This window comes from Cricetulus griseus, chromosome 4, assembly GCF_003668045.3.
Source record: "Cricetulus griseus strain 17A/GY chromosome 4, alternate assembly CriGri-PICRH-1.0, whole genome shotgun sequence".
Lineage (NCBI taxonomy): Eukaryota > Metazoa > Chordata > Mammalia > Rodentia > Cricetidae > Cricetulus > Cricetulus griseus.
The window spans coordinates 162,854,510-162,868,429 of NC_048597.1; the positions used below are offsets into that span (position 1 = coordinate 162,854,510).

The 13,920-nt window shown below is 39.7% G+C and overlaps 1 protein-coding gene across 1 annotated transcript in view; it reads left to right on the forward strand.

Annotated features, from left to right (window-relative positions):
• The window catches only part of Btg4 (BTG anti-proliferation factor 4), a 16,529-nt gene extending 4,777 nt beyond the window's left edge, over nt 1-11,752 (forward strand). Inside the window, exons 2-5 of the mRNA XM_035443693.1 lie at nt 7,280-7,478; nt 7,933-8,070; nt 8,761-8,950; nt 11,300-11,752. Of these exons, the coding sequence (XP_035299584.1) occupies nt 7,306-7,478; nt 7,933-8,070; nt 8,761-8,950; nt 11,300-11,542 (744 nt within the window). The 5' untranslated portion in view covers nt 7,280-7,305 and the 3' untranslated portion in view covers nt 11,543-11,752. The remainder of the gene's footprint in view (nt 1-7,279; nt 7,479-7,932; nt 8,071-8,760; nt 8,951-11,299) is intronic.
• The last annotated feature ends 2,168 nt before the right edge of the window (nt 11,753-13,920 follow it).

The following is a 13,920-nucleotide window of genomic DNA, read 5'->3' on the forward strand; positions in this document are numbered from 1 at the left end:
GTTTCAACAATTAATGTAATTTTCTTTAACTGCAGTTTGGACACAGTGAGATTGAGTTTGTCCATAGGGAATAGAATCCACTCATTGTTTTATGAAATGGTGTACACATATATGCTGTTACCAGAGGAAGCTTCTAGTGATGGTGAAGTTTTGCTAAAACATCTATGTCCCCCTATTTTTATTAATAGTGACATGCATTCGCGAATGAATAGGTGAGCCTGGAAATATAGCTTTCAGCTTAAGGAGTGAAAGGTAAAGAAATTAGATAGGATATGGATGCAGTGCTACACATTCTCAGTTCTCGTGAGACAGAGGCAGGCAGATCTCTGTGAGGTTTAGGTCAGCCTGGTCAACAAAGTAAGTTGCAGACCATTCAAGGCTATACAGTAAGACCCTGTCTCAAAAAAATTAAGTAGGGCTGATTATAATTGTTTATGACTTCATAAATCAATCAATTACATTTAATGTTCAGTTTAGGTAATTTTTGAAATTACTTTTCTGAATACACATATTTTCTGAGGTGCTACCTATATGTTATAGACAAGATGTACAATCAACACAGGTGCCCACTAATGGATGAGTGGATAAATAAAATATGGTATATATACAGGAGTGGTAGTTAGCTATAAAGAATGAAATCATAGCATTTGCAAGGAAATAAATGGAAACTGGGAATACCATATTAAGCAAAATAAATTAGACACAGACAAATATCACATGTTTCCATCACACAGGCAACTAAAAAAGAAAGGGGGTTTATTAGGTATGGAAGGTGAAACCCTTCAGTGAAAGCCATTGATTTGTACAATATGCTTTAATAATTATGGCAAGTTAATATCCTTGCCTTAAACTGCTATAATCATAAATTCATTTTGTAGATAAATCTTAATTAAAATCAAGAAGACAAATGTAGGACTGAATCATACTTCACTTCTTTTTCTTTCATACTTCACTTCTTAATAAAAGATTTTTATTATTTTGATCAATTTGCATTTATTTGTGCTATGTGAGTAAATGCCACATGTGTTTGGGTGCTCCAGGAGGCCAGAAGATGGCATCAGATCTCTAGGAGCTGAGTTACAGGTGGTTGTGAGCTGCCCAACAACATGGGTGCTAGGAACTGAACTTGGGTCCTCTGCAAGACCAGCAAGCACTATTAACTACTGAGCCATCTCTTCTGCTTCCATGCATTACTTTTTTAATTGATGCCTTTCGGGGCTTGGCTATACCTTGCTTTATCAATCAAGTTGAACTGTATAGTTTAATATGGAGAAATTGAGTTTTTGGAAACTTCCTTGCATAAGGTCATTTTCATGCTCTACACCATTCTCACAGATATAATAGAAAGGAAATTGCATCTTTCATACTGGCTTTTCTTTCTGATCTTCCTCATTCAATAGCCTGGAGTCTCCTTTTCTCCATTTTCTCTGGCACCTTACCCAGGCTTAGCCCCCTTACCCAACCTCTGCAGACAGAACACCGCCATTTTGTTCTATGGATAACTCACCTGATATTTTTAAAAAAGAATTCCTTAAAAGACAATGTCTTAAGGGAATAGTTGTCTTATAATGGGAACTTTGGACATTATACATGATCAGTGGAGAGATGATTTTCGCCTTTGAAATTTTAGCATTTTCTAGCTAAGTGAGGTTAAAACTGGATATGGTGGTACATGCCTCTTGTCACAGCACTTGGAAGGCTAAAGATAGGAAGATTGATGTAATTTGAGGCCAGCATGATCTACATAGTAATCACTAAACCAATCAGGGCTACATAATGAGACTATCTCAAAATAAAACAAACAAAAATCACAAAACCTAACAACCAAACAATGAATTAAGAGGTTTATTTAGACTGGTCCATGTTAGATCTAAGTTCTTATATCCCCTCTTTATAAAATTCTGTAAAACTACATTTGTTTAGTTATATGTGTGGACATACGGATACCATAGCACACATATGGAGGTCAGAGGACATCTTATGGTAGGTGATTCTCTCCTTTCACCTTGTGGGTCCTAGGGATTGAACTCAGGTTGTCAGACTTGGTGGCAAGGCACTCTTACTTACTGAGCCATGTTGTAAGCCCCCTCATATCCTTTCAACAGACATTTAGTATCTGGCATTAAGTTGTCACTGGAAATTCACTTTTAAACTTAACCAATCAGTATTTGTTTGGTTCTGTTCTGACCATCCCACTGAACTACTTATTTCAATATTTTTCTTGGCTACTAAGAACTTGGAGCCATTTTGTGAGTATCCCATCTTTAAAATACTGTATTCAAGCAATAGCTTGTGCATATGTTTGCTTTCCTTCTCTAGATTATAAATCTCTTGGAAAGGGAAGGTTGAGTTGCCTTTTGTTTTGTTTTACCCACTTAGCGCACACGATGGATGTCTAATGTCAATGGGTCGTCAGAGGGAACTCAGTGTCAGCAAAGCAGGAGGAGCAGATGTCATTCATGGGAAGGGGGCAACTGATATCAGGTGCTCGAAGTCACAAGCAACTGAAGGAAGTTTTGCATGATGTTTACTCTCTGATTGTTCTTTCCTGAACGATCATTCTATTCATGCTTCCCAAGGCCTGCTTGGACCTGTTGCCGAAAATAATGCTAGGGGAAGGTTCAGAACCTCCTAAGTGAATGTGCCTCACCAACTCAGTGTAGCTGACAGCATGTCATCTGGGAAGGTGAAATCAGAAAAGAACTAGTAAACACCTGGCGCCATTGATTTAATAATGTAAACAGCAGGCGTTTTCAAAGGCAAAGCCTGTGTTTGTTAATGTCTATGTTGCCTTGAGTTCAAAAGCAAGTTCTATTTCAGCAATATGCAACAAAAGGAGACGAGAATAGGAAATATCATAATAATCTCTTAAGGCATTGTTAAGCAGTTAAACATGTAATATGATATAAAATCTCACTGATAGCAAGGTGAGATTTGTGTTAATGACTTTTTCCTGTGCTGCACATTAAACCAGTTGGGGAGCTTTTAAAAATCTTGATATTGAGTCCTGGCATCTGTACAATTTCATTCAAATGACTGAAGAATCTGGAAAAGTAGTTGCTGCTACTGATGCATGACAGTCTGTTATTGGACATCTGTGTGTGTGTGTGTGTGTGTGTGTCTGTCTGTCTGTCTGTCTCTCTCTCTCTGTCTCTCTCTCTCTCTGTCTCTCTCTCTCTCTCTCTCTCTCTCTCTCTCTCTGTGTGTGTTTGGAATTTCTGGAGCATTGCTGTGCTGTCAGCTTTGGGAAAAAGCATCCCAATTTACCACATTGAGTTGGCATTTACAGATATTAACCGCCATCTTGGTGTAGAAATATTAAACTTATTTCTTTTCCATTTGTACAGGGGTAATACACTGTGTCAAATATGGAAGGTCTTATTTATAAGGTTTTATTGCAGAAACTAATAAAGTATTCTCTAAATTAAATAAAACACTGATGCATAGGTTTTACTTATTTCTTGTTCAACCATGGTGTCAGAGGAGGCAGCCTTCAGTACTTTAAAGGTGATTCCAAAGCATAGTAGTTTGGTAACCTCTCTTATGAGTAAAGAATGAGAAATACATCATGGATGACTGAAATAAATAAGATCCTGAGAGGGTAGATCATTCAAGTCCTAGTATCACTTTTGCTTTGTTTTCATATGTTCTGGACATAGAACCCATATAAATCCTGAATTGAACTGAATTAACTTTAATTTGATCATAGATGCCCATTTTGAGGTGACAAAGTACTCAGCTCTCTATTTTAGTGGTCCTTATCTAGTTTAGTGGTCCTTATACCATTTTTATTTTTATACATCTAATGCCTCAAGGATATTCAATGTCTAGGACAGTCTGCAGCATCTGTATTATATCTTAGTCTACCACTGCTGAATTTTGATACTCATGCCCTTCCAACATGACAGGAGCTATCCAGACCCATATTCTACTTCCCCTAGTCATGAGTTATTTCAGACAGAAAGTGAGTAAATAGACTCTGCTTCTTCACATACTTAGTACCAAAAGTCTGAGACTGGGTCCTTTAAAACAGACTCTGAGTTGGGAGTTGTAGGTGGGAGGCTTTAGGGAAGTGAAAAATAGAGGGAGACACAATCAATGACCAAGTTTTGGCAGGGGCTTTGGCCTGTCTTCGGGAAACTGTAGAGAAACAGTGGTCCTTCAGAGTTGCTGTGAATTGAACCAAAGGAATCAGTTTTCATGAAAAGGGAAGATGGTAGGCAACTTAAATTGTACACCAGCTATCTTGACCCCAAGCTCTCAACTCTTACCAATCAGGTGGTTCCTATATATTGTGAAAGTTGGGATTACTTAGGACAAGAGGGCCATGTCTGGTTAAAATTCCTTCTCCTTTTATGGTAGTACTCTTCTCTTCACAGAGTAAGAAAATGTTGCTAGATTTGAAAAGTAATCTGTGAAATCTTCATTTTACCACTGACTCTTTCCACTGTAGCTGAGAGAATTAATTGGTTGAAGAGAAAGAAAGGCAGTTGGAGGGGGCAATGCTTAAGACTTTGTGAAAGGCTCTGCTTGGTCTTCATCCTGTTCAACTTGTATCTTGGAAGGCACAGATAGTATTCTTACTAAATACACAAATATCAGGAAACCAAAAGAGATAATCGACTAAATAACTAAATAACAAAATTTTGATTCACTGTAGCAATGACCTAAATGTAACACATGCACAGGAAATATGGTTCCTTGGTCGAGTACTTGCCTCGTATCCATGTGGCCCTGGGTTCCACTTCAGCACTTCAAATACATCAGTGAAGCAACACAGTGGAATATGATATTACAGCTGCAATATATAATTTTCTATCCTACCTAACCAATGCACATTAAAATTGGCATAGAAAAAAAGGTACAAAATCATTTGTATTTGTAAATGAGACAGCCAGCCACTTTGAGAACTTTATGCCAGGTGGTCTATGAAATACTTTATGCATAATTTTATAATTTAACCTTGGCAAGATCCCTCTAAGATCACAGTCAATTTGCTAGCAGAAGCAACAATACCCAACATTTATAGAGCGTTTACTGAGTTCCAGGTATCCTAAGCATTTCACACTTAATTCTCATAATAACTATACAAACTGTGCCCTGTTATTTTCTCCTTTGTGTACATGAGGAAATGGAGGGACAGAGTGGTGGAATCACTTGCTAAGGTCCAAGCCCTGGGTTGAGCTGGGATCCATCTCAGTGCGAAGGATTAGTGTGGAGTCAACAGTCTAGTTCTTCACTCACTTTATTCCCGTCTTTTCAGGCAGAGGTTGGGAAGGTTAGAGAGCATGTGGAACTTTGCTAAGTTCCTAATGAGATGGAGGCCTGGGATTCCAACCCACAATACTGACTTTATATCTGCTTGCTATTTTCTTTTTAACGGTTCTTCTATAGTACCTTCCTGCAGCTTATGGCCAGGTGTATTAGTTATCTACTGTAATCTTGATAACAAGCCTGTGAAATTGCATTCACTGACAGGAAACTGAAAGTTATGAATATTTGAAACCAGCTGCCAAGATTATGCAGATAGTGAGGCTTTTGTTTTATGTTTTTTTTTCTTTTCTTTTCTTTCTTTCTTTTTTTTTTTTTTTTGTTTTTTTTTGAGACAGGGTTTCTCTGTGTAGCTTTGGAGCCTATCCTGACACTCGCTCTGGAGACCAGGCTGGCCTGCAACTCACAGAGATCTGCCTGCCTCTGCCTCCCGAGTGCTGGGATTAAAGGCGTGCGCCACCAACACCCAGCTTTATGTTTTTTTCTTTTCTTTTTTGTTTTGTTTTTGAGACAAAGTCTGTGCTAGAACTCATTATGTAGCCCAGCTGCCTCCTGAACTGAAGCTCCTCCATTCCCACCCAGCCTTCTTGAGAGCTTCGATTCCAGGTGTGCCGTCACCACACTTAGCTAACAGATTGTGAGCTGCTAAGTTGCAAATTCACAGACTTCTTAAACATTTTGCCATGTTGGAAGAGGAAGATGTGACAAAACCTCAGTGGAAAAAAAAAAGTGTACTTTCAAATTCAGTGTGAGGTAGTGACGTGATGATGTTGGTGCCAACAAGGGGAGGCCACCTGATGCTGCATCCAAGGACAGTGTTCAGGGCAAGGGAGGTGGCAGTCCCACTCTAGTGCTTACCAGCTGACACACCTGGAGCAGTGTGAGCAAATACTTTAAAAGAGGATGTGAGTCTGTCACACAGTGTGATGCTCATCCAAATGCCAGCTTGCCACACTGCACTATCTGAGCAATATATCCACAAGAAACAGCTGCCAACAAGCTGAGAAAATTTAGACTCTAAAAAGAGAAGACTTGGGAAGCCAAATAGCTAATATTTAGAATACCCCCCCCCACTCCTTGATGGAGGATTACATGTAATCTGCATAGTTCCAGTGTGGAAGACTAGGTTGCATAGGTACAACATCCAAGTGATGGAATTGTCTCCTTGTAAGGTCTAGCTGCTATTTGGAGCTTTTTGGATATAAAATAGGCTTCTTAGTCAGAAACTGGTCACTAATTGTGGGTATTAAACACACACACGTAGAGTGGCTATACCTTTAAACAGTCTAGAGAATAGTCTACATTTCTATGGGGGAATCAGATGAGTCCTGGGGAAAGCTGTGTGATTGTCCTAATGGAGACTGCCTGTGTGGGATGAGCTGCCAATCAGCTTTGACAGCCAGGCATATATGGAGTAGCCCAAACCTCACCAAACAGGTGTGAGCAAGAGTTAGCAACAAGTAGTAGAGCTGGCTTTCTAACGCTGGCCCACTTTTTTGGGGGGGAACTAGAGAAATTTTACTGGCAACTGTAGTGTGTTTTTATTAGTCTTAACTTTTAGTGTGCAGCTTTTGTAATCCACGTTCCTCAACTGCAATCCCCTGAACCCTGGATGCTTGACTCTTTGTAAGTACACTCTTAAAAAATGGTTGCTGGTGAAATCTACTGTCCACATTAGTAGCTTTGTACTTATGTTTTATCTTGATTTCATAAGTATCTTAAACTTTTAAAAACATTTTTTTGGAAAAGTGTGAGAACAGGAAGGTTGAAGAATAGGTGTGTGTTTTTTTTGTTGTTGTTGTTGTTACTTGGTTTTTCTTTTTCTTTTTCTTTTTTTTTTTGGTGTGTGCCTGTTGATGTGTTAGTTCACTGAGGACTCACCCCCACCCCCACAAAAAAAAAAAAACGATTTAAGTTTAATGGGTATAAAATTTCCAGCCTGAAAATTATGTATTGCTGATAAATGAAACCTCATTCCCTCTGTGATCCCTTTCTGTGATGGTTTCAGGTCTCCACACAGACTGCTTTGGAATCATGAGAGATGAAATTGCAACAGCAGTTTTTTTTGTCACAAGACTGGTGAAAAAACACGAGAAATTGAGTGCACAACAGATAGAAGCTTTCGCACTAAAGCTGATGACCATCTTGTTTGAAAAATACAGAGGTCATTGGCACCCTGACTGTCCTTCTAGGGGACAGGCTTTCAGGTGAGCGCTCACATGGCATGGGGGGAGGAGTAATCAGCCAGAAATAGCATCTGCTAGGAAAATGCAACTTTTTTTTTTTTTTTGTCTGTCAGCAAGTTAGGGATGTTTTATGAGCTCCTATTAATTTGTTTGAACATAGGTCTAAAATAAAGAGGTGTGGATAGTTGAACACTACAGACCTGTAAGTGAGGAGCATTAGACAATTTCTCATCTGTTTGCCATAAAAGACAGACTGTGGACATCTGGTGATCTAACTGTGATTTAATGTTATGACACCCATTCTGAGTCACTGTAGCAAAAGTGAATGAAGTTTTATTTCCATTTGTAAGCATGGAGGGCAGGGGAGGATGAGAAGAGGTGGGTAAGGCAAGATCTGTACCCATGATGAGATTTCCAGCTGAAGTACCTCTTAACATGCCTCCTTGCCCCTTTTCTTGCTTTATATTCTTCTCAGGTGTATCAGGATAAACAACAATGAGTATAAAGACCCTATTTTAGAAAGGGCTTGTTCTGAGAGCAATGTGAATTTTTTTCACCTGGGACTTCCAAAGGAGATGACGATATGGGTCGATCCCTTTGAGGTGTGCTGTAGGTGAGTAATTTCATGGTTTGTGTGCTTGGTGACCCCTTGGAAACTTGGGATGTTTAGTGAGTTCTATGTATGTTTGTGAAAGATGACACCCAAAGCATTGGCTTAGCAACTAGGACACTATTTGATCATGGCTTCAGATGTAAACTTTTACTAGAGCAGTCTAGTAAACCATTAGGGATGGTTGAATTGGCAAGCACAAAGGCACTGCAGTGTATTTGCAGTGTGACTTGGGTCATTGCAACCTACAGCGTACTGCAGATTTACAACTCTTAAGCATAGGTAGGAAACACAAGGAAGGCAGAGGAATCAGCTAAATCAGAGGACAGTTCACTCCATCAACTTACCCAAAAGAAACAAAAAGTTTATTTGTGTGTGTGTGTGTGTGTGTGTGTGTGTGTGTGTGTGTGTGTGTGTGTGTGTGTGTGTGTGTGTGTGTGTGTGTGTGTGTGTGTGTGTGTGTGTGTGTGTTTTTTTTTTTTTTCTGACCAGTTTAACAGAATAGCTGTCTAAGGATATGCTCACTAATTGCAACATCCTAGTAGCTTCAGGTTATATTGTCCTCCAGTCTGCTTTTTAAAAGAGCCAAGCTCTTGAAAAACAGCTTTTTAAAAGTTAAAGTTGATATGGTGTCTCCAGACAAAGAGATCATATTTGTTGGGTCTCTAACGAATATTTTCTTTTCCTACATAGGTATGGTGAGAAAAAGCATCCCTTTACAATTGCTTCTTTTAAAGGCAGATGGGAGAACTGGGAACTAGCTCAGCACATCAGCTTCGCAGTTAACAGGGCTGCTGGAGACTGCTCTTCTGGAACATCTTCTGATGAAGAAAATGAGTCCCGAGTCATTCCCAAAGTCAACAATCCCAAGAGCATCTACCAGGTTGTGTGTGGTACACCATGCTATTCTAATTCTGAAAGAACATGCTCCCAAGCAACAGCAGGAAACAGTGAAAGCACCTCCTCCCAATGTCAGAACCTTTTCTGTCGTCCTACCCTGAGTATTGTCACCACTTGACCTAGTTTGTAAGAGACATGATCTTTTGTTGTCCTGTCTCTTCACATAGTACTTGGAAGTACATGGCTTTCCTTTCACTTATGTTCCTTCAGGTTAAACTGTAATACTTAGTGGGTTTTGTTTGTAAGTCTGAGACTCCCTAAATAGCCCAGGCTGGCCTGTAACATCTGATTCTCCTGCCTGTCACCTGCTTGATCGCTGTGATTAGAGGTATATGCCTCCTCACTCAATTTAGTAGATTTGATTAATTAAAATGACATGTCATCTAGAGAAAGCTTAGACTATTTAAGAAAGACCAGAACACTTTCATTTTAGCACTAGGGTAGTTTGTTTTCAAAACAAAACAATAATAATCTTTTTAAAAAGCCAAAGCCAGTTTCAACGCAGCTTATCTGAAAAACAAAACACTGAAACCATCAAAACCAATAGAATCAAAACCCATCAATAGAGATTCACATTTATATTGAAGTTGCATGAGACGATAATCATACATACTAGGAGCCTCCAATACTTCTGACTGTGTTCAGTAGATAATAACAGGCATCTTACATTGATTTCATGACCTGTTCGAAAAAACAAATCTGAAGAGATTCTCTCTCAAATAATTTGTATGCATGCTTTTGTCTTAACCATTTACGTTAGTATTCAGTTATTTTCCTTCTAACAGTTACCAGCCAGTATTTTGCCTCCACATTGCTTTGTTACAAAACAAAAACCAAAAAGATTTTTTTTTTTTGAGACAGGGTTTCTCTGTGGCTTTGGAAGCTGTCCTGGAACTAGCTCTTGTAGACCAGGCTGGTCTCGAACTCACAGACATCCGCCTGCCTCTGCCTCCCGAGTGCTGGGATTAAAGGCATGCGCCACCAATGCCCAGCTAAATTGAAGTTATTTCTTAAGACTTGATTCTCAAACATGAAATTTCCAGGCCATTAAATGTGGATAGTTTACTGATTCCTAATACCTAGTACCTAGTAGAAAGCTGTAGTTTTAATTTTTCACTAGTTCTAATATCTGCTTTACCATTTTTTCTAAAATTTTCCTGTTCTAATAAAAATCAAGTAATCTGAGGAATAATCCCTGTAGTAGATTGCACTAACAAAATTAAATATTCAAATTTTTTCATGAAATTTATTTTGAAGTCCTTATGTATTATCATATATTATGGGTCAGAAACATTACTGGAAAATATTTTCCTTTAGTTTAAAAAAACTCTCTCTCTCTCTCTCTCTCTCTCTCTCTCTCTCTCTCTGTGTGTAGCAGTTTAAAACTATACAACACTTTATTTTTAGGAACCTTTGCATCTAGGGTTCATATCTGTAGGAGGCTAAACTGTTCTATGGTAATGTCTTTTTAGAGTGTGGTCTATAAAACATCTTTGTCAATTATCTGAGATGTTTATAATGGGTCTGACCCCAGATACCATTTTTTAGGCAGTTTTGGAATGGGCTGGCAGGGGTCAGGAGGGAGCAGGGTAAGGATGAACCCAGGGAGAGAGATATGCATTTGAAATGCTTTATGTTTCTGTTCTTTTTGTGTGTGGTGCTGGGGATTGAACCTAGCATGATAGGTATCTACTTAGGTATTCAGTGGAGTTTCCAGCCCCATCTCATTATGTCGTCTTTTTGAGGGCGGGTCTCACTAATTTCCCTAAGCAGGCGTTAAACTTTTGAATTTCCTACTTCAGCTTACCAAGTAACTGGCATTAAAGGCCTTATTATAACATAGCCTAAATATTTTTGGTTTCACTTAAGAATTCATTTTAGTGGCTGGAAAGATGGCTTAGCATTTAAGGGAGCTGCCTGCTCTTGCACAGAGGACCCAGGTTCAATAGTGAACACAGCCATGAACAGGGTGGCTCATAACTAACTGTACCTCCAGTGATGGGGAATCTGACACTCTCTTCTGGTTTCCATTGGTCTCAATGGCACCAGGCATGCACATGGTACAGGCATACATTCAGGCAAAACACCCATACACATGAAAGAAAAACAAAAGAAAAAAATCATTTTGCTTAGAGATGTGAATTGATGATCTCTAAGGGATATGAAATGCTGGAAAATTTTCTGTAGATGACTATTTACATTGATTTTCTTAATTTGTAATCCCTATGATTTAGAAGGACTTCACTTTTGAGTTATGGGCTAATAGTCTTAAGAGCTGTCTATCAGTCCAGTGACCTTCACACATTGTTTTCCCTGTCTTTTTCCTTCCCAGGTTGGAAACTTCAAACAGTCCTTCCAACCGTGGTTCTGCCTTCCTCGTAGAAAACATTTGGCAGATGGTCGTGGGGGCCTCCTGGGAACTGCTTACCACCCAGTGACCAGGAACCCTAAATGGTGCAGGCTGGCTGGACGACGGGTGGACAGGTACCACTGGGTCAACACACAGTTGTATAGTGGCCAGGCAGTACCAATCGAGCTTGAAGAAGAGGCCATGTTGTCCCTAAAGCAAAAATGAGGCTAAAGCCAAGAAATAACCCTCAATAGAAGAAAGAACTCTCTCAGGGGTGAGAGTGTACAAGATGACACCTTGCACACAGATCACCACTCATCTTTTAGCTATACTTTTAATTCTTACTTAACTTTATATAAAATTTTATGTAACACTAGTGAATATATGTGTCTAGTAAAGTGATTGAATTGAGATTTTTGCCTGCGATAAAATAAAATTATAGGAAGGAAGAGTTGAAATCAATGTACTGTTTTTTTAACAAACTGCTAGTTCAGTTTGCTGCAAGAAAGTTTTACGTCTTTTGTTTGTTCTGTAGTCACTGTTTTCAATTAAGGAAGAGTGATACTGACAGAAAAGCCCTATGGATTCATCTTTAACATTTGTCTATCATATAAATCTGGTCAAAACTTATTGGGAACTTTCTTAAGAGAATTCCCTTGGTTTGTCTTTTGAAAAGTTTGATTTACTACTAAAATTTAATAGACCTACTGATACAACCTATTTTATAAAAGCAGCACCTGCTTCTTAAAAAGAATTCCAACCAAGCCAAGAAGCTCACTACCAAAAGAAATAAAAATTCCTATTAGCAAGCCATACGCAACCATTACTAATATCAAACGGTGGCCGAGTTGCAGGTACATTTTGCATATATACAGATTTAAGAATGGATACACAAGGCTTTCAGATGACTCAGTGGGTAAAGGGCCTTGCCACCAAGCATGTCACCGAGTTCAGTTCTGAGGACCCATGTGGTGGAATGGAGAACTCACTCCCCCAAGCTGTCTTCTGCTCTCCACGTGTGTACCATGGCACCTGCATGCCCTTCCCCAGATATGTAAACATAAAAATCTTTTTAAATAAGAGTGAATACACAGATAAGCAATTCAGTAAGAGACCCATGCCAGAGGAGATACCTGTTCAGTATTTAAATTTGGTTTTATTTGATTTTCATAAAGTAACAAACAACCCTGAAATGGAATTGAAAGTGGCCCTGAAATGGCTCAAAGCTTTTCCACACACAAATATCTAATTTCTTAAGTTGTATCTGGAATTCAGCATCATGTTGGTACAGTACCTAAAACTTATTTTACATTTATCTATTTGTTGCTATACCCACTATCTGAGTTAGGATGATTACATTTTTGTCACTTAATCACAATGTCAGTGTGTGTGTGTGTGTGTGTGTGTGTGTGTGTGTGTGTGTGTGTGTGTGTGTGTGTACATGTTTATGTGTGTGCACATGTGCCTGTGTGTACACTTGCCTGTGAAGCTCAAGGGTCTACTCTGGATGTCTGTTTAGTTTTTCTTCTCATTGTTTTGAGACAAGGTCACTCACTTGGAGCTCTCTCATTGGCTAGATGGGGCTGGTTTGCAAACTTCCTGTCTCTCCTTCCCCATGCTGGAATTACAGGCTCATGCAGGAGTGCCTGGCTTTTTAAGTGGGTGATGGGGACCTGAACTCAAGTTATTATGCTTGAACACCAGTTTAGTAATAGCCATCTCCCTAGCTTTCTTCTCTGTCACTAAAATATTCATGTGTGCGCACCATGTGTGTGCCTGGTGCCCAGGGAGGCCTATTCTGAGCCTCTGAGGTAAGCAACCTCCCTCTTGGGGTGTTCAGATTTGTTCCCTTGCATAAGATCATCCAAGCTGGACTTTTTGATCCCTCCTAGAGGGGCAGAGAGGGGCAGAGACCATCGGAGACCCTCACCTGAGTACCCAGCCCCTCCCTACTACCTGTTGTGTACAACTCTGCCTTATTTTTTGTGGCCTTCAGGGGGGTGTTAGAGTATACAGGCTGGGAAAGAGTAGGGGAGGGTGTCTCCAATCATGGGTACAGGGAAGCTTTCATCCCTGCTAGGTAATACTTTTCAGGTGTGGCCTGTTGGGGGAGGGGTACCCACACCCCTGCAAGTAACCCCTTACCTATGCTCTGGAAGGAGGCATAGTAAACTCATTGGTTCCCTGGAGTGAACTTTGGTGGAATCATGCCTCAGTTTGTCTTTGGGCTTAGAAAGGGTATATGTTGCTTATCTCTCCTTTGGGGGAAGGAATTTTAGCAAGTCCACAAAAAGGCATCAGATCCTCTGGAACTGGAGTCACAGATTGTTGTGAGCTGCAATGTGAGTGCTAGAACTACACCTGGATCCTCTACAAGAACAGTTGGTGCTCTTAGCTGCTGAGCCAGCTCTCCAGCCAGGGCTCTCCAGCCAGGGCTGGAGAGATGGCTCAGCGGTTAAAGGCTAGGCTCACAACCAAAAACGTATCTGTTTTTTTTGGAACATTGTATACCTTTCTGATCTGCACATTTACTCTCACCCCCCCCTAATCATTTTTGTTACTTTTCTATTGCTAAAACAAACCATGACCAAGGCAACTTATGA